The 17,570-nt window shown below is 55.7% G+C and overlaps 3 protein-coding genes across 7 annotated transcripts; 2 read left to right on the forward strand and 1 right to left on the reverse strand.

The window, feature by feature from the left end:
- Window positions 1–3,491: 3,491 nt before the first annotated feature.
- EFNA1 (ephrin A1) lies at window positions 3,492–10,007 on the forward strand (the record flags this gene model as incomplete). Of its 2 annotated transcripts, XM_079728557.1 has the most annotated exons (5): window positions 3,492–3,583; window positions 7,128–7,423; window positions 8,660–8,725; window positions 8,892–8,942; window positions 9,117–10,007. In XM_079728557.1, 5 exons carry the CDS (start codon window positions 3,492–3,494, stop codon window positions 9,227–9,229), a joined length of 618 nt encoding a protein of 205 aa, XP_079584683.1. In that variant the 3' UTR covers window positions 9,230–10,007. The 2 variants fall into 2 exon arrangements, with proteins under 2 accessions (XP_079584683.1, XP_079584684.1); XM_079728558.1 differs by lacking the exon at window positions 8,660–8,725.
- Window positions 10,008–11,087: 1,080 nt separating this feature from the next.
- SLC50A1 (solute carrier family 50 member 1) lies at window positions 11,088–13,622 on the forward strand (the record flags this gene model as incomplete). Of its 3 annotated transcripts, none has more annotated exons than XM_079728554.1 (6): window positions 11,088–11,167; window positions 11,477–11,554; window positions 11,695–11,818; window positions 12,618–12,779; window positions 13,038–13,157; window positions 13,239–13,622. In XM_079728554.1, the coding sequence occupies 6 exons, from the start codon at window positions 11,088–11,090 to the stop codon at window positions 13,338–13,340; spliced, it is 666 nt and encodes a 221-aa protein (XP_079584680.1). The 3 variants fall into 3 exon arrangements, with proteins under 3 accessions (XP_079584680.1, XP_079584681.1, XP_079584682.1); XM_079728555.1 differs by lacking the exon at window positions 13,239–13,622 and adding an exon at window positions 13,224–13,232; XM_079728556.1 differs by lacking the exon at window positions 12,618–12,779.
- A 448-nt stretch (window positions 13,623–14,070) lies between these two features.
- DPM3 (dolichyl-phosphate mannosyltransferase subunit 3, regulatory) lies at window positions 14,071–14,651 on the reverse strand. 2 transcript variants are annotated; one of them, XM_079728563.1, is made up of 2 exons: window positions 14,607–14,651; window positions 14,071–14,424 (listed from the first exon to the last, which is right to left on the reverse strand). In XM_079728563.1, exon 2 carries the CDS (start codon window positions 14,417–14,419, stop codon window positions 14,141–14,143), a length of 279 nt encoding a protein of 92 aa, XP_079584689.1. In that variant the 5' UTR covers window positions 14,420–14,424; window positions 14,607–14,651; the 3' UTR covers window positions 14,071–14,140. The 2 variants fall into 2 exon arrangements, with proteins under 2 accessions (XP_079584689.1, XP_079584690.1); XM_079728564.1 differs by lacking the exon at window positions 14,607–14,651 and adding an exon at window positions 14,534–14,577.
- Window positions 14,652–17,570: the final 2,919 nt, after the last annotated feature.

Consider the following 17,570-nt stretch of genomic DNA (forward strand, 5'->3'; position numbering starts at 1 on the left):
TGATGCCCTTAGAGGCTGTGCCAGGTTGGCTGTGTCCCAGGGCCTTGTGGTTCTGGCCTTCCCCACCCCAAACCACAGGGCGCTCAGCAAGGCAGTAGCAACCAAGTAGCTCTGCACGGTCCAGACTGGGAATGGTACCTCCAGGCCAACAGTGCCCCACAGGTGGACAGCACCTCCCTCCAGAGGCTGGGCCTCCCCCACGGCCCTCAGAGGGTTAATCCTGTCCCCGAGGAATTTCCAGAAAGGACTCATGCGGGGAATTTCCCAGACAGGCAGGCAGACAGACAGACACCTCAGATGGCTCCCGCCACTGAGCACAGATGTTTGCCTGAGGGTGGCGATGCTGAGAGCCAACACAAGCGCACAACTTTGTGGTGAGAGGTAGCCCAAAGCAAGAACCGAGACGAGACCCGCCTGGGCAGGCTGGGGGCCGGGATGGGGGAGGGCACGGGGCTGAGCTGGTTTGCAGGTCGAGTCTCCGAGCCAAAGTCCCTTGGGCGGTCTCGGTCTGGGTCTCTCAGTACCTGCAGCTCTCCTCCCGGTCCACCAGGAGTCGCAGCGGCTCTCGGAGTGTCCAGGCAGCGCGAGGGCGGTTGTGGGTCTGCAATCTCGGCTTTTCCTCGTAGCAAGTCTATTGTATAAATGGTGGCTTCTCTATTTCCCCTACTGGTCTGAGGGCTAACCAAGGGCAGGGATTTTATCCTAGACGCACCCTTACCTTCGGTGCCCATCACAACAGCTGGGGTCTAGAGGTGCCCCATTAGTTCGGACGAAAGACCCCCATACGCACAAATACTAGGATAGGAGAAGAGTGATTGAGCTCCAAGCCTTCAGAGAGAATGCTGGGGACAGTGCCAAGCTGGAGAAAGAGGGCTCCGCGTCCCGTTCGTGCCCAGAATTTCCCCCCACCTCTCCTCCACCCGGCTTGCTCCAGCCCTACACGCAGGCAGGGTGGGAACGGACATGGCCCCGCCGGGCTGGGCCGAGCGAGCCCGAACCTGCCCGGCCCGAGCGGCGCAGCCCAGGGGACCCCACTGTTTCCCGCCCAGAAATCCCGGCGGTCAGAGAAACGGGGGAACGTGCCCCAAACTGTCTCCTCCAGGGGGCAATCCTGGGCCACCCTCTCTGAAGAACTACCATCACCCCTTCCTTCTCTAACCCTTCTGGTTTCTTTTTAGAGCAGTAAGTGCCGCAGAAGTAACACTGAACAGTGATTTCACTCATTCAACAAAGATTTCTTGACCACCTACTACGCGTGCTGGGTGCTGTGCCAGGTGCTGGCAATACAGCAGTGAACCAGCAAAACTCCCTGCCCTCGTGGGACTTCGATTCTATGGGACACGAGCAGAGGGCTGGGGTAATCTCGCCTGGGACACGTGGGTGGCCGACACCCAGGTGCCCTCCCAGGTGAGCAAAACGCGCGTGAGGCGTCGCCCTGGGGCTGGTTCGGCGGGTAGACTTCGGCCCCGGCGGGAGGGGCGGGCTGCACCTCGGGTAAACGCGGGGCTGGGCACGTCGCCTGGGGGCAGGTGCGCGCGAGGGTGTGGTGGTAGGGGCCGTGCGCAACGCCTGGCCGGAACCCGGCCGCCAGGTTACCGAGCCAGGCCCCTAGTTCGCGCGGGGTAAATATTTATCCTACGCGCGGCGGAATCCGGCCGAGTCGGGCCTCTAGCAACTTGCGCCCCACCACGGGGTAGGGCTGGCCTGGGCCCTCCCCCGCCCCAGGCTCCTCCCCGGCGGGGCCAGCGCCGAACTAGCCGCTGCGTCCCGGCCCCGCGTAATTACAGGGGCTGCGGCGAGGCCTGGCCGTAAAAGAGGGGGATGAAACAGCCTGGGAACCGGGGAAGCTGTGTTCGAGCCTCAAGGGGGCCCCGGGTCTGCGGCTTCCCGCGTTGCTCAGCCGCTTGGAAGGGCTGGCCAGGGGTGTGTACAGACTCGCAAAATCAACTCCGGACGGGCATGCAAAACAGCCACACAATTACACGCATGAATCACCAAACGCACGCAGTCATACAGTATTAGGACTTCCAGCTCCAGATACACACACACACACACACACGAACCTGATCAAACACCTGCCCGCCCTCTCCGCCCCAAGATCTGGGAGACAGACACCCACCCGCCAACCCCTGCCCCAGACGGTGCAGATCCCAGCAGGGAGAGGAGCCCCGAGAGGCGAATTCCAGCGGGTTTGTTTACACTGCTCGGGGTGCGGGGTGGCGAGCTGGATACTGGGGCCTGACTGACTGGGAGACCCAGCCCAAACTGGGCCAGACCCAGTCGCCCAGTCTGGGACGCTGCACAAAAACCCCCTCCCCGCCTTCAGCCCCCAGCCCCCAGACGTTGCTCGCCTGTGCATGTTTCCCCTCCTCTTCACACGCTGTTCACAAACATTAGCATACGTACGTCAAAGTTTCACACGCTTCCCCACACGCGGCTGTGATACTACTCACAAATGCTTTCACACTTGCGCGCCATCACACGTATTTACACATGCCAGATGCACATGTGTGGTTACAGTTTGTCACCCTTCAGGCCCAGATTCTCACAGTCCATATTCAAAGCCTGTTCGCACGGTACACACGTGTTAGCACACACTCACACACAGGTCATTAGTGCCCTTTGGAGCCCTAGAAATAAGAGCGAACCCCCTCGCGGGTCCAGAATCCCGAGTGTTCCTCCCTCTCACAGGCACTGACGGACAGAGGCGCCCTAAGCCCCGGCCGCACACGTTACACACTTGATCACACACAGGGTTGCACTTTATTCCCGGCATCTAGGCAATGACACAATCTCCCGAACAAAGACAACATTGACAAACCCAACAAAAACAAACAGCAGCGTGTGTGGGGAGGGGCAGCCGAGGGCAGAGTCCAGGAAAGGGGTGGGTAGGAGGAGAGTGTGGAAACGCGGGCGCCCGAGCCTGGGTGTGCAAGGCTCGGGAAAGGTGCGGGACCTATCAACAACCTCGCACCCTTCAAGATCGGCGCACGGCGCCCGCCAGCCGGGTCCCGCACCCGCTGGTCAGCAGACCCGCACGTGGAGTTCGTTCCCTTCTCCCGCACGAGACTGCTTGGGGGACACAGACCCACCACCCCGCACAGGCCCACAAAGCTGCACGCGGATCCACGAGTGAGCAAACACACAGCGCTGAGCAGATTTGTCGGTCGGAGGTGCGCGCTTTGCTCCCCTCTCCTCCCCTCCCCCCTGCCCTCCCCCTCTCCTCCCCTCCCCCCTGCCCTCCCCCTCTCCTCCCCTCCCCCCTGCCCTCCCCTCCTCCACCTCCTCAGCCCCCAGGCCCAGGGCAGCCGCGCGCCGGGCGGGGCGGGGGCGGGGCGGGGTGTCGGGCGGCGCCGGCCCAAAAGGCGGAGTCGCGAGGCGGAGGGCCCAGAGCAGTGAGCACTGTGCTGAGTGCGCCGCGGAGAAAGCCTGCGGGAACCCAGACCCGGAGGAGACCCTCGTCCCCGCCCGGCCTGGCCCGGCCCCGCGCTATGGAGTTCCTCTGGGCCCCTCTCTTGGGTCTGTGCTGCAGTCTGGCCGCTGCTGACCGCCACACCGTCTTCTGGAACAGTTCAAACCCCAAGTAAGCCCCGAGTCTCCGGCCGACAGTCTGGGCGCCCGGTTGGCACTGCTCCCCCCTCCAGGTTAACTGTCCCGGCTAGCCCCTAACCTGAGTCTCGGGGAGGTGACCGGAGGCGGGAGGGATCCCATAGACTTTCTTCTCCCCCATAGCTGGGAGTACCCCACCCCAGGGCAGGACCTTGCCCGCATCTGCTTGCACAGGCACTGTCTCTGGCCCTCTTTTCCTTCCCTATGGCACCCCTGTTACTCCGAAGTGAGGGACCCGCGTTGAACCCCCTGCCTTTAGCAGGGGCCACTCTCTCTGGCCGCCAGGGCTCTTGTTCTAGGCCCTTCCACTGAGAAAGCCTCTGTGCCTCTCCTTGTGTGTTACTTGGGCATCTGCCCACACTGACAGGTCTTGACATCCGGAGTAAGCAGAATGCTTATTGTAATCCTGGAAGGACCCTTCAGGAGGGACCTGGGCTGCCAGCATTAAGTATTCATTCTGTATTTAAGGTCACCCTGGAAAGCCCTCCCCCCTCAAGAGTCTTTTGAGGTGGCATGAATGAGGCACATGCTGTGTGTGGGTAGGCTTGAGGGTATCTGAGGTTCAGGTAGTAAAACTGAAGAGAAAGGGAGAGGGAGGTCGTGGGAAAGGTTTCAGAGGACAGGAAGGGGTTAAAAGGGTTACAAAGGGCTCTGGGCAGGAAGGAGTTAATTTCTCCGGGGCAGGTTTAGGGCTGTGAGGCAAATGGTACGGGGAGGGAGAAGCTCCATCGGACCCTTTGTTCTTTGTTCTTGAGTTTTCTGAAGTTATGGGAACAATATTTGCAGGAAAACGGGATGGGGGGTAAGGTGGAGTAAGGAGAGGAGGGCTGGACACCTTGGGGTCGGGGGGGAAAAACACTTCACTCTGCCCAGCCACCGGCAGCCCTAGCAGGCCTACCCCCCACTCCCCTTGAGAAATAGATTGTGCCAGTTTCCTCTTGACCCTGTGGCAGCATTGCCTGGTAGCGGGTCTGTCGTCTGTGGCGAGCTGGGCAGGGAGGGAACAGCCAGCTGCCAACCCCAGAGGGCAATGCCCTCTTGCCCACTGGCCGCCTGACCGGGCAGTGCAGTCAGCCCTCCCCCACCTCACTCCTTGCTCTCTGTTCTTTGCTTCTTTGACCCAGTCTTGTCCTAGAGGGAGAGAGCAAAGTCCCTGTTTATGCCCGTGCCAGGTGTTGGCTGAAGGAGGAGGAGGGGACGGGAAGCCAGGAGTAGGGAGGGGGGGACCCTGGCCTTTTCCGTTCCCAAGCTCCCAGGTTTCCTCTCTTTCAGGAAGGAGCCTCTTCCTTGCCCCCCCTCCCCGCCTTCCCTGACGCCGCTGCCCCCCTTTCCCAGATGGAGAGCAAGAGTCACAGGAGTGCTAAGCGGAGCAGATTGTACCCCCAGGAGGGGGGTGATGGGCGCACCCACCAAGCACAGCTTCTGCCCTGTCCATCTGGACACACACACACACACACACACACACACACACACTACCATACCCAGGACTAAAGAGAAAGCCAGCCCAGAGTGGAGACCACAAGCAGCCAAGCCAGGCCCAGCTTAAGGGCAAAGACGAGGTGGTAATAAGCTGGGTGGGTATGAGGCTGGCATGGGTGACTCAGGGCAGTGGGCATCAGCCCTGGGATCTCCAGGCCCCAGGAGGGAGCAGCATGGGAAGAAGGGCAGTGCCACTGTGAGTTGCACCCTGGCCTCCTTGGTGCTAGAGGGGCAGGTACCCCACCCATTCAGACCTGTCAGCTCCTTTTGCCTGGAGGACAGTGCCCAGAGCAAGTGGGCACTGGGCCATCCTGGGGTCCTGGGGGCTGTCCACATTTGACAAGGGAAATTTTCACAGGTTCTCATGAATGCTGGGGTGGGTGGCAGAGGTAGATGAAGAATGAGTCAGTGCCCGTCACGGGAATGGAGGAAAGACGCCAGACCCAGAGCTGAAATACCTGTTCTGAAATGGCTTCTATGTTTATCTCTCCAGAGAGGAATTTTAAAAGCCTCTCTCTGCTCCTCCTCCCTCCCTCCCTCTCTCTCTCTCTCTCTCTCTCTCTCTCTCTCTCTCTCTCTCTTTTCCCCAGGGTGGGGGAGGGGCCTTGGTAAGCCTAACTGGAGCACTAGCATGCTTCTGCAGAGCCAGGCCTCTTAAGGGTCTGAGCAGTGGGTGCCCACCTCAGAGGCCTCTTGGCCTAACCCCTGCCCCTCTCCCCACCACCCATGCCCCTGGCTTTGGTTTGAAGCAAGTTGGCAGCCAACTCTGCTGAGTCTCTAGCTGGCCGTGGTTGGTGGAATTCAGAGAAGCTGACCGGCTTGGAGAGGGAGGTGGGGAGGCACTTTTTCCCCTACTAGGACCCCACCTAGACTGGAGCCAGGTGTCTAGAGCTGCGGGGGAGGGGTCGGTGGGCAGTCCGGCTGGAGCCTTTGGAGCCTGGGGGGAATGGGCTGGGGGAGGGGAGCTGGCTCCATCTTGGGAAGAGGGAGGGGAGAGGCCTTCTCAGATCTGAGAACTCCAGCATTTCTGGAGCTCATTTCACAAGAGGTGAAAGTATGGCTTTTGGAGATAAAGGGACAGAGCGGTTTTGGGGTGCTTTGAGAGAAGTGGACAAGGAGAGCTGAGCATAGATTTGAGTAGCTAGAAGGGGAGATTTGAGGGGACTGGATGAATTGATTAAAGCAATTTAACTCAAAAGGACTGGACATTATCTGTGGGCATGGATGTCCTGGGTGTTGGGGGAAAAGTGAAGTTGAACAATGTGAGATATACTCAGTGGGTCAAGGGGAAAAATGAGAGGAGTAAGAGAAGTGAAGACAGATTGTTGGACGCCGAGTACTAGCATGGGAAAGAGAAAGGGTTATGTGGATCTTGATTATAGAATGGGCCAGTAGGGTCTCAGATTAAGGTCTAATAGCAGTTAAAGGAGCAAGTGGTAGAATAGAGTTGGGGAAATATTTATAGGTAGAAGAGTGAGCAGAGGAAATATTTAGAAGCCCATCCTTGGGTAAATATCAGGGAGGTTATGAGAAGTGCCTTGGTACCTGAAAGATACTAAGTGGATGCTATTTAGAGGATTAGGGGCAGACGATGGTGGCGGGAATGTTTGGAGATGGTGGAAATATATTTAAGAGATCAAGATCAGAGCTTCCCTGGTGGCGCAGTGCTTGAGAGTCCACCTGCCGATGCAGGAGACGCGGGTTCATGCCCCGGTCCGGGAAGATCCCACATGCCGCGGAGCGGCTGGGCCCGTGAACTATGGCCGCTGAGCCTCTGCGTCCAGAGCCTGTGCTCCGCAGCGGGAGAGGCCACGACAGTGAGAGGCCCACATACCGCAAAACAAAACAAAACAAAACAAAAAAAACCAAAGAGATCAAGATGAGTAAATTAAATACTGGAAGTTGAGAGTTTAAAAAATCTTTGGTGGGGGCGGTGGTCCAGTATGAAACGTGAGGGGTCATGTAAACATTTGGAAGCTCAAGGCTCTGGCCTGGCTTCTGAGTGACCACCAGCTTTCTCTACCTCTGCGCATGCCCAGGTTTCGGAATGAGGACTACACAGTACACGTGCAGTTAAATGACTACCTGGACATCATCTGTCCTCATTATGAGGATGACTCTGTGGCAGACGCTGCCATGGAGCGGTACACACTGTACCTGGTGGAGCGTGAGCAGTACCAACTGTGCCAACCCCAATCCAAGGACCAGGTCCGCTGGCAGTGCAACCAGCCCAGTGCCAGGCATGGCCCAGAGAAGCTGTCTGAGAAGTTCCAGCGCTTCACACCCTTTACCCTGGGCAAGGAGTTCAAAGAGGGACACAGCTACTACTACATCTGTGAGTGCCCGGGAGGCATGCACACAGGTGCACACACTGGGGGACACACCTGGCATGATGTACATGCTTTGGTACATGCTTAGTGGGAAGGCAAGCAGCAGACGGCCCCTTCGAATCCTGAAGTCTGTTTTCGTTCATTCCCATTACAAATGTGGAGTGAGCTTCTACTGTGTCCTGGGCACTCTGCTTAGCACTATAGGCGCAGAGATAAATAAAACATTACAGAGTCCCTGTCCTCCAGGAACCTGGAAAGGGACATACATAGATTAACAGACCATTAGAACAGGGTGATATGGTAGATATGAGCTCAGGGGCCCTGCGGAAATGACTTGAGTACCTGCTAGTCTGGGGTGGGGGGCGCACCTCAGAGAAGGCTTCCTGGGGAAGATGACCCAAGAGTTTAGGACAGACAGAGGAGCTGGCCAAACAAGGGGACATGTGCAAAGAGGCATGACATCTTCAGGGAACTTCATATGGTTCAGACTACTGGAACAGGAGGGACGCCTGGAAGTGGGGAGATAGGAGCTTGGAGAAATAGGCAGGGTAGATAGAGCATGGGGGCCTAAGAAGTGCTAAGGAGTTTGGACTTTATCCTGAGGGCAGTGGAGAGCCACTGGTGGATTTTACAAGTTGTGAGATCAGCTTTGTATAGAATGAATCCAGGACTCACCCTGTCAGTGGGGCTTAGGCAGGGTGAGGACAAAGTGGCCAGGTAAGGGGAACATATTGTGCAGGTTGCCCCCAACTTCAGGCTGGGAGGAGTGGAGGATGGGCTGTAGGGAGGGGACAGTGTCTATGTTCTTTTTACCACCACCTCCAAAGTCAGGGGTTATTCCCAAGAATGGGAGCTTGGACTGAACTTGGGGCAGAAAGTGGGCAAAAACTAAGGAAGGTGAGAATCAAAGATTAGAGGGAGGGGCTTCCCTGGTGGCACAGTGGTTGAGAGTCCGCCTGGCGATGCAGGGGACGCGGGTTCGTGCCCCGGTCTGGGAAGATCCCACATGCCGCAGAGCAGCTGGGCCTGTGAGCCATGGCCGCTGAGCCTGCGCGTCCAACGGGAGAGGCCGCAACAGTGAGAGGCCCGTGTACCGAAAAAAAAAAAAAAAAAAAAAAGATTAGAGGGAAGAGAGGGATTAAAATGAGTAGGGACTGAGAAAGCGGGGTCAGAGGCATTTACGCTTATATTTTCTTCCAAAAAAGTTTCCTTCCTTATCACTCTCTGGATTTATTTTGTAGCCAAACCCATCCACTACCAGGAAGACCAGTGCTTGAGGTTGAAGGTGAACGTCAATGGAAAAATCAGTGAGTGTCACAGCCTTGTGGGCCTCCTTGCTCCATCCCTATCCTGGGCCTGGTCTAGTGATCTGGGATGGTTGGGAAGTCCCACTGCCCAGCCCACCCAGCATTCCCACCCCTCTGCCTCCTTGGTGTACCAAGTACCTGACCTAAGACCACCCTTATCTTTCAGCTCACAGTCCTCAGGCCCATGCCAATGCACAGGAGAAGAGACTTCCAGCAGGTAGGTGGCTGGAGCAAATTGGGCCTGGGGCACAAAAGGGGGTCTGCTTGAAGAGGTTGGGTACAGGAGGTGGCTCTTTTGCCAGGCAGGGGCAGGGGAAACCTCGCTGGGCTGAAGGCCAGTGCCAATAGGGGGGCTGCTCACCTTGGGGGCCTCTGTCCTCTCACCTTGCAGACGACCCAGAGGTGCAGGTTCTACATAGCATTGGTCACAGTGCCGCCCCCCGCCTCTTCCCACTCGCCTGGGCTGTGCTGCTCCTGCCATTCCTGCTGCTGCAAACCCCATGAAGGTGTATGCCGCATGCACTGTAAGAACTGGAACTGGGCTGAGGGGGCAGGGCGGGCCTCCCAAAGCCCTAGTCCTGGGAACCACTCCTACCACGTGCACAAGCTGCCACCCAGCAGCCTCAAAACGGGTCAGTATTAAAGCTTTCAACCCAAAGGAGGTCAGCAAGCCTGACAGTGCCATCCTCGCCTCCACCTCAGAGGGATGGACAAAGAAGTGGAGACAGTCTTTTCCCCTCCATTCCTGCCCTTAAGCCAAAGAAACGAGCTGTGTGGACATGGCCTCTTAAGAAGGGCACTGTGGGAGCCGAGCTGAAAGGGGCTTGGGCTTACATGGATGGACACTGAGCTTGGCAAAGATGTCCCTCCCAGAGAGAGCCAGGATGGCTCTGAAGGAAAAGCAAGAGACAGTTTCCTGCTTGGGAGCCAGGGACAGGAGAGGCAGCATGCTTGGGCTGACCCAGCATCTCCCCCAAGACTTTCCTCTGTGGAGGTGCCACGGAGAGGACTGTAGCCAGGCACTACATCCTCTCCCACCCTGGGGCATCACTCCACAGAGCTGCGCCAGCAGGGGGGCTGTGCCTACCTGTTCTTAGAGTGTAGCTGTAAGGGCAGTGCCCATGTGCACAGAGTCTGTGCCTAGACTGTAGCCTGAAGGGCAGGGCCCACGAGTACAGAATCTGTATATGAACTAAATGTGTGTCTGCTGATTTCTACAACTGGAGTTTTTTTATACAATGTTCTTTGTCTCAAAATAAAGCAATGTGTTTGTTTTTTTGGACATGCTTGTCTGCCCTTCCATCCTAATTTATGACCATTGAGTCCCTGCTGCTGCTAGGCTCTGTGCTATGTCAGTAGCAATTGGGTTTGAGTTTTTTCCCCTCTCTCTGAAAAGAATACATGCCCCTCACCAGCCCACAAGGGTGGGGTGTTTCCTCCTCTGAGGGTTGTCCAGGACAGGAGTGCTCCCCACAGCAGTCTCTCGGGTTCTAGGCTGCACCCCACTCTGGAAGTTCCTCCTGTCCAACCTCCGCCCCACTCGTATCCTCTCAGCGCTGGGCTTTGGCGTACTGTTCAGGTACTCAGGCTCTTGGGTGAGTCAGGGCAGCCGCTCGGAACGCCTGCCGGCTGAGGCATGCGGCTCGCCCCACAGCCCCACCAGCAGAGATGTGTGGGAGGCTGGGAGGGAAAGTTCCCGGCAGCAAGTTGGTTGGACTAGGGGGGTCGGTGATATACGTTTGTCCAGTGGATTGGCCAAGTCACGGAAAGCCGGCAGTGTGGCTGAAGGGGGAGGGCATCTCACAAAGACTTGGTGATTCCTGGCAGTCCCTGTTACTTAGGGAAGAGACCGGAAAGAGGCTTCAGCAAACAGCGAAAAAATCTCCCAATCCCTGGGTAACTGAAGTTCTGAGCTGCGGCCCTCCGTGAAAGCGTGTTGAATTCCCCGTAGCAAGCTTTTGAGTTCTACCACGTAGGCTTGCGGCCTGTGGGAAAGTGAGTTGAGGCTGGGGGTCTGGGTGATCCAAGGAGTAAGCATAGAGTGTGGAGCGGCTGATGCCGGGGACAAATCCGCGGAGCCTTAGGAAGGAGACCGGCCAGAAAACCGAGAGCAACGGGAAGACGGGCAACCCTGCAAGCCGACAGCGGGCCGGCGGGGTCGACACAGGGCCTCGCAGGGGCGGGGCCTGAGCTCCGGCTTGAAGCTCTAGGGGTGGGCCGGGTTCCGGTTCAGTTTCCGGGGGGACGGCCGAGCGCGCAGGGGCGGAGCCGGGGGCGCAAAGGGGCGGGGCTCCGGCGTCGCGGGCTTCGGTTCCTGCTAGCTGGCCGCAGGCGCCGAGCTCGGGATCCGACTCGGGGAGGGATGGAGGCGGGCGGATTGGCCGACTCGCTTCTTTCCGGAGCTTGCGTGCTCTTCACCCTCGGCATGTTCTCCACCGGCCTGTGAGAGCGCGGACGGGCTGGGCTGGGGCAGGACCAGGAAGTCAGGAAAGGAGAGAGAGGGGACAGAGACGTGGCCGCAGCCCCAGGCTGCATCTGGAACCTAGGGTCAAAGTGGAATCGGGTCGAGAGGGCCGGGGTACAAGGGCAAGGCTGGTCACTTTACCTGAGGGAGAAGGCCAGGGTGCTGAGGGTAGGGCCGGGGGTCTGCAGTTGTCCAGAAAGGATGACAGGCATCGGGGATTTCGACGCCCCAGCAGCCTGTTTCTCCCTTTCCACCTCTCCCCCCCTGCCTTCGGGTCCCCGTTACAGCTCGGACCTCAAGCACATGCGGATGACCCGGAGTGTGGATAGTGTCCAGTTCCTGCCCTTTCTCACCACGGATGTCAAGTGAGAGGGGCGATGCCTGCGGCGGGAAAGGCTGTCTGAGGGAGGTTGGGGAGGGGTGAGGAGGAATGTGGACGAGGCCCCTCGGGTCCCCCGCTCACACTCAACCCAGCGGGCGAATGTCCCTCCCCTCCACCCTGCAGCAACCTGAGCTGGCTGAGTTATGGGGCCCTGAAGGGAAACTGGACGCTAATCGTTGTCAACGCCGTGGGTGCTGTGCTTCAGACCCTGTATATCTTGGTGTATCTGCACTACTGCCATCGGAAGGTAGAGCCCCTTCCTCTGCTGCATGCCCTGCCCTGCCTTGCTGGCAGGGCACTGTTTCCTAGAAGACTATAACAGGCTGGCACTGCCAACTTTTCCTGGAAGACCCCTCCAGCCTTGCAGTCCTCCTTCCGACATGAAGCCAGCCTTCTGAGACTCACATATTGTCCCCCATTCTGGCAAAGCTGGTAGCTCTGCCTAGCCTGATGGTGCCTTGCTGCCCAACAAACTGAGTGGAAAGGTATTTTGTCTCCATAGTTCCTTCAAAGTCAGTGCCAGTGGCTGAGAGTGAGATGATCCGCTCTGCTTCCCCATTCACACAAGCATTAAGCTCCTACTCTGTGTAGCAAGCTCACCAAAAAAAGATACCTTTCCCGGGCTTCCGTGGTGGCGCAGTGGTTGAGAGTCCGCCTGCCGATGCAGGGGACACGGGTTCGTGCCCCGGTCCGGGAAGATCCCACGTGCCGCGGAGCGGCTGGGCCCGTGAGCCATGGCCGCTGAGCCTGCGCGTCCGGAGCCTGTTCTCCGCAACGGGAGAGGCCACAGCAGTGAAAGGCCCGCATACTGCAAAAAAAAAAAAGATACCTTTCCCGCTCCTAGAAACCTACAGGGTTGTGCGTGGATCAGACATGTGCTCAAGTCACTGGTGGGAAAGAGGATTGACAAGTGCAATACTGGAGGCTTGGGCAAAGGTTGGCTCCCCAACTGGAGCATGGGAGAGGGCAGGATGAATTAATTCCAGCAGCAGAGTCAGAGAGGGCTCCTGGTACATCCAGAAGTAAGGCTACTCTCTCCTCTGCAGCATGCTGTGCTCCTTCAGACTGCAACCCTGCTGGGGGTCCTTGTCCTGGGTTTTGGCTACTTTTGGCTCCTGGTGCCCGACACTGAGACCCGGCTTCAGCAGCTGGGCCTCTTCTGCAGTGTCTTCACCATCAGTATGTACCTCTCACCACTAGCTGACTTGGTGAGTGGGGGTGTCCAGGGAGGAAAGGAAGATAAGTCTCCCATAGCCAGAGACTGTAGCTTATACTCCAGAGGAAGGAAAGACCCAAATCCTGGAAGGGGACGGGGCAGTAGAGTTGGGTGAGTGGGGGGCAGGAGGGAAAGGTTGGGTAACAGAAGATCAGGGAGGACGTTGGACTTTTTTTCTGAGGAAATTCTTAGACAAGGTGGGAGATTTACTATGTGCCTTGCTAGGAGTGTCTTTCATCCTTTCCCACAGGCCAAGGTCATTCGTACTAAATCGACCCAACGTCTCTCCTTTTCACTCACCATTGCCACCCTCCTCACCTCTGCCTCCTGGACGTTCTATGGGTTTCGACTAAAAGATCTGTACATTGTGGTAAGCAGAACAGGGGCGGGGTGACAGGTGTACGAGGTGGAAAATCAGCTCCTCTCCTCATAGCAGCCCTTGTGATTTCAGGTGCCCAACCTTCCAGGAATACTCACCAGCTTCATTCGCTTCTGCCTTTTCTGGAAGTACCCCCAGGAGCAAGACAGGAACTATCAATTTCTACAAACCTGAGGGAGTTCACCTGACCACTGGGCACCTTAATGCCAACCTACTACCAAAGAAACCTTGTTTCAGCTCTTCCTGCTGGTCACCTCCACTGGTGAAGTGCGTTGTGGTAAAGGAAAAGAACTGCTTTGAGAATCCAGGGACTAAAGAAAGGGCTTTACTTAGAAGACTGGATGGAACCTGGGAGATGAATCACTTTTTTTTTTTTTCAAGATTTTATTTTTTAATTTTGGAGGTCGGGGTGAAATCTTTAGAATGTGCCTTAAAATAAACTGTTCCCTAACCCTTGCCCATCAAGGCTCGTTCTCTCTTCAGGGATAGTCAACCTGCCTGGTTTGGTGAAGGGTAGACGGGAACTGTCTGATCCACAGTTACTCTTGGGCTGGTAGGGTTGGCTCAGAAAAGGTATCTGAAAGAACCAAGAAGTTGTAAAGACGTAGGAAGGCCTTAAAAAGAACAGAGCTTGGATGTTATGAAGAAGAATAGGCTTCAAGAAGTCCTTCCTAACAGGGCTAAAAAGACCAGGAAAGTAAAATGACTTTTCCATTCTGAGAGATCTTGAGAAGGGCGTCTTTGCCTCCTTCGGAGCAGATAGGCGGAAGTACCAGCAGAATGCAAAGATAAAGGCTGAGAGAGCTTCAGGAAGGTGGCTCTTCTACCTCTCACTTCTCAACAGCTGGTACACAGAATCCCCAATTCCCATCATCCATACTCCATACTCAAAACAAAGTTAGAAAATAAACTGGCGCTTTAATGGGGGAGGGGAGGGGAGGGCAGGCTGTCCGTTCGGGAATGAGGTTAGGGTGTCAGAAGCGCAACCCCCTGCGGGCCAAGTCGGCTCGGGCCTCCTGGATCTGGCTCTGCAGCTCGCGGGCGGCGTCCTCGCAGTCGTGAAAAGTGGCCACGCGATAGCCCACAGTACCCAGTGCATAGCAGCCGGCGGACACCAGCAAGTAGGCGGGCAGTGACCACAGGACCTCCCGGCATGACGAGGGCAGCTCCAGGCCCAGGGCTCCCATGGTCAAAGCAGCCCAGGTGGAGCCCAGGAGCGCCAGTCCCCACAGCCACTGCGCTAATTTCGTCATGGTCACTGCGGGAAGAGGAAGCAGAGCTCGAGGTCCCTGACACCCCGCTACCCGCTCTTCATTTGAGACCCATTCCCTGTCCTTCTACCTCACCCCCTCTCCGTACCACCTAACCTCAGGGCTGCTCCTCCGTCGCTCCCGACCTCCACCCTCCGCTCTCAGCCCTCAGCCCTCCTCCTACACTTACCTCCCAGCCTAGCGTCTTCCCTGCGCCGCACGGCTCCGACGTCAGCGTCCGGAATCCTCCACGGCTCGTGCTCCGCCGCCGCGCGGCCTTCTGGGAGTTGTAGTCCTCGAGCGGCGCCTGGCAGGCTCGTGGCCGCGGTCTTGACCTAGGCTGTGCTCAGCCGACTCCGCTCCTGCAGCCGCGACCTGGGCCCAGAGGGCTTTCGGTGCTGCTTCCCTACCTCGAGACCCCGCTCCAAGCTGGCGTGGGGCTTGTAGACAGCCTGAGGACACCCTTAAGCCTTGCGACAAGATGGGAATGTAATATCGTTCCTCTTAAACTCACTTCTCCTGCACAAAAATTCACTCATTCATTCATTTATTCACTTATTTATTCTTTTTTTTTTTTTTTTTTTTTTTTGTGGTACGCGGGCCTCTCACTGTTGTGGCCTCTCCCGTTGCGGAGCACAGGCTCCGGACGCGCAGGCTCAGCGGCCATGGCTCACGGGCCCAGCCGCTCCGCGGCATGTGGGATCCTCCCAGACCGGGGCACGAACCCGTGTCCCCTGCATCAGCAGGCGGACTCTCAACCTCTGCGCCACCAGGGAAGCCCCCACTTATTTATTCTTTTATTCATTCATTCAGTGGAACGTTTCTTGAGCGTCACGATAGACTTTGGAGAAATAGAGATGTCAAGACACGGACCCTTCTGGGGTGGAAGGAGGAAAGCAGGAGTCAGGAAAGCAGATGCATTGACAACTAACAGGTGCCCTGAGATAGGTGCCCTGAGATAGGTGTTAGAACAGAGGTTGTCTTTTTTTTTTTTTTTTTTTTTTTTTTTGCGGTACACGGGCCTCTCACTGTTATGGCCTCTCCCGTTGTGGAGCACAGGCTCCAGACGCGCAGGCTCAGCGTCCATGGCCCACGGGCCCAGCCGCTCTGCGTCATGTGGGATCCTCCCGGACCGGGGCACGAACCCGTGTCCCCTGCATCAGCAGGCAGACTCTCAACCACTGCGCCACCAGGGAAGCCCGGTTGTCATATTTTAAAAGAGAAACTCAGAGGAGCAACCAGTAAGACTTGGAGCCAGAAGAAGAAATGCTTCAGGAGGGTGTCTTTAAGGGAAAAAAAGCTGTGGGGACAGAGGAATCACCTGATGTGTTTAAGGTATTAAAAGAAGGTGTATACGCTTTTCAGAATTTGGGGGATGAATTCATGATAGGTATGTAGAAAACCGAGTGAAAGAAAAGGTCAGGCAATTATCAACTTCAGGGAAAACAAAGAGTTATAAAAGAAAGGAAGGATGGGCAGACAGAAAACAAATTATAGTGTCATAATAATCAGCAGATTAAACAGTCATTGAGGGGCTAGTATGTGTCATGCCTTTTGTGACACTGCATGTTTGATTTTCACAACAGGCTGCAGTAGGTACTTTTATATCCCCATGTATGAATGAGGAAACCAAAGCGGAGAGAAGGTAAAAGGTAAGTAACTTGCCCGAGGTCGTGCAGGGTAGTAAGTAGCAGACTGTCCCATCTGACTCAAAGCTATATGCTTAGTAATTTCACCTTTCTGGGTTACTGGTATAGGAATGGGCAGATAAGGATCGTCATAGCCGCTGACATTCATTGATTGATTACTCTGTGCCAGGCACTGTAATGAGTACTTTATGTGCATAATCTCATTCAATCTTTACAGCCACCATATGAAGTAGGTACTATTATTATCTCCATTTCACAAATGAAGAAACAGGTATGCCCCAGATAGTCAGACTAGACTGCAGAGCCTGCAAACTTTGCCACTAAGGTATAGCATCTCCCTACCTAGATCAATGGAACAGAATAAAAAGTGAAGAAATAGATCAAACATACACCATTTCAGCATATGATAGAAATGGCATCTCCAGTGAGGAAAGATAGATTATTTGAAAAACATTTGCAACAAGCTTACCATTTGAAAAAGTAAATTAAGTTATATTTCAACCTCACGTCTTATACTAAAATAAATTCCCAGTGCATTAAACAAAACTTCATGTGAAAAGTGAAACCCTAAAAATGCCACAAGAAAATGTGAGTACATATTTCTCTAATGTTCAGCTCAAGCATCACGTCCTCCAAGCAGCCTTCCTGGGCCTTGACCCTGTCTTGCAGGGTTGGATACCATCTTCCTCCTCTGAGCTCCCACAGGCTCTCTTTTATAGATGGCACTTACCATGTTGAGCTGTAGGTGTTTTGGTTCCCCGCTTGGGCCACCCAGGACCATTGTAACTCCAGGACCAAGCATAGCGTGGGAAACCCAGAGGGCTTCTATAAATGTAAGATGAGGGGCAGAAGGAAGGACAGGTTAGCATTTGATGGTCTCCAGGGAAACTGACCCAGCTGTCCTGGTCCCAGGAAATATAACTACTCCAGAGACTCCCATCTACTGGACACAGGGTCTTTGGCTTTGGATAGCATTGGACAAAAGCCAGCAGATTCTTATGGTCCAACTCCTTTCTCTTCAATCTTTTTACAGACCTTTACCCTTCTGCAGCTACAGCAGGCCACAAGTAGACATGATTATAGCAGGGTATGAAAGGCAGTACAGCTTGGGGGTTAAAAGTTTGGGCTTTTAGAGCCCCAGATGTCCTGAAGTTGGGTCCTGCCTCTTTCCTTTACTTAGCTATGTGAACTTGGGCAAGTAACTTAACCTCTCTGAGCTTCAGTTTTCTCACGTTTGTTGGAGTTTTCTCCTTTGGCAAGCTTTTATTTATTTTTTGGCTGTGTTGGGTCTTTGTTGCTGTGCGCAGGCTTTTTCTAGTTGCATCGAGTGGGGGCTACTCTTCGCTGCAGTGCATGGGCTTCTCATTGAGGTGCCTCCTCTTGTGGAGCACCGGCTCTAGGTGCGCGGTGGCTCATGGGCTAGTTGCTCCGCGGCATGTGGGATCTTCCTGGACCAGGGCTTGAACCTGTGTCCCCTGCATTGGCAGGCGGATTCTTAACCACTG

The sequence above is a fragment of the Hyperoodon ampullatus genome, assembly GCF_949752795.1.
Source record: "Hyperoodon ampullatus genome assembly, chromosome: 2".
Lineage (NCBI taxonomy): Eukaryota > Metazoa > Chordata > Mammalia > Artiodactyla > Ziphiidae > Hyperoodon > Hyperoodon ampullatus.

Coding starts and splice junctions, on each gene's coding strand:
- DPM3 (XM_079728563.1), bottom strand. CDS start 14,419: ATGACGAAATTAGCGCAGTGGCTGTGGGGACTGGCGCTCCTGGGCTCC.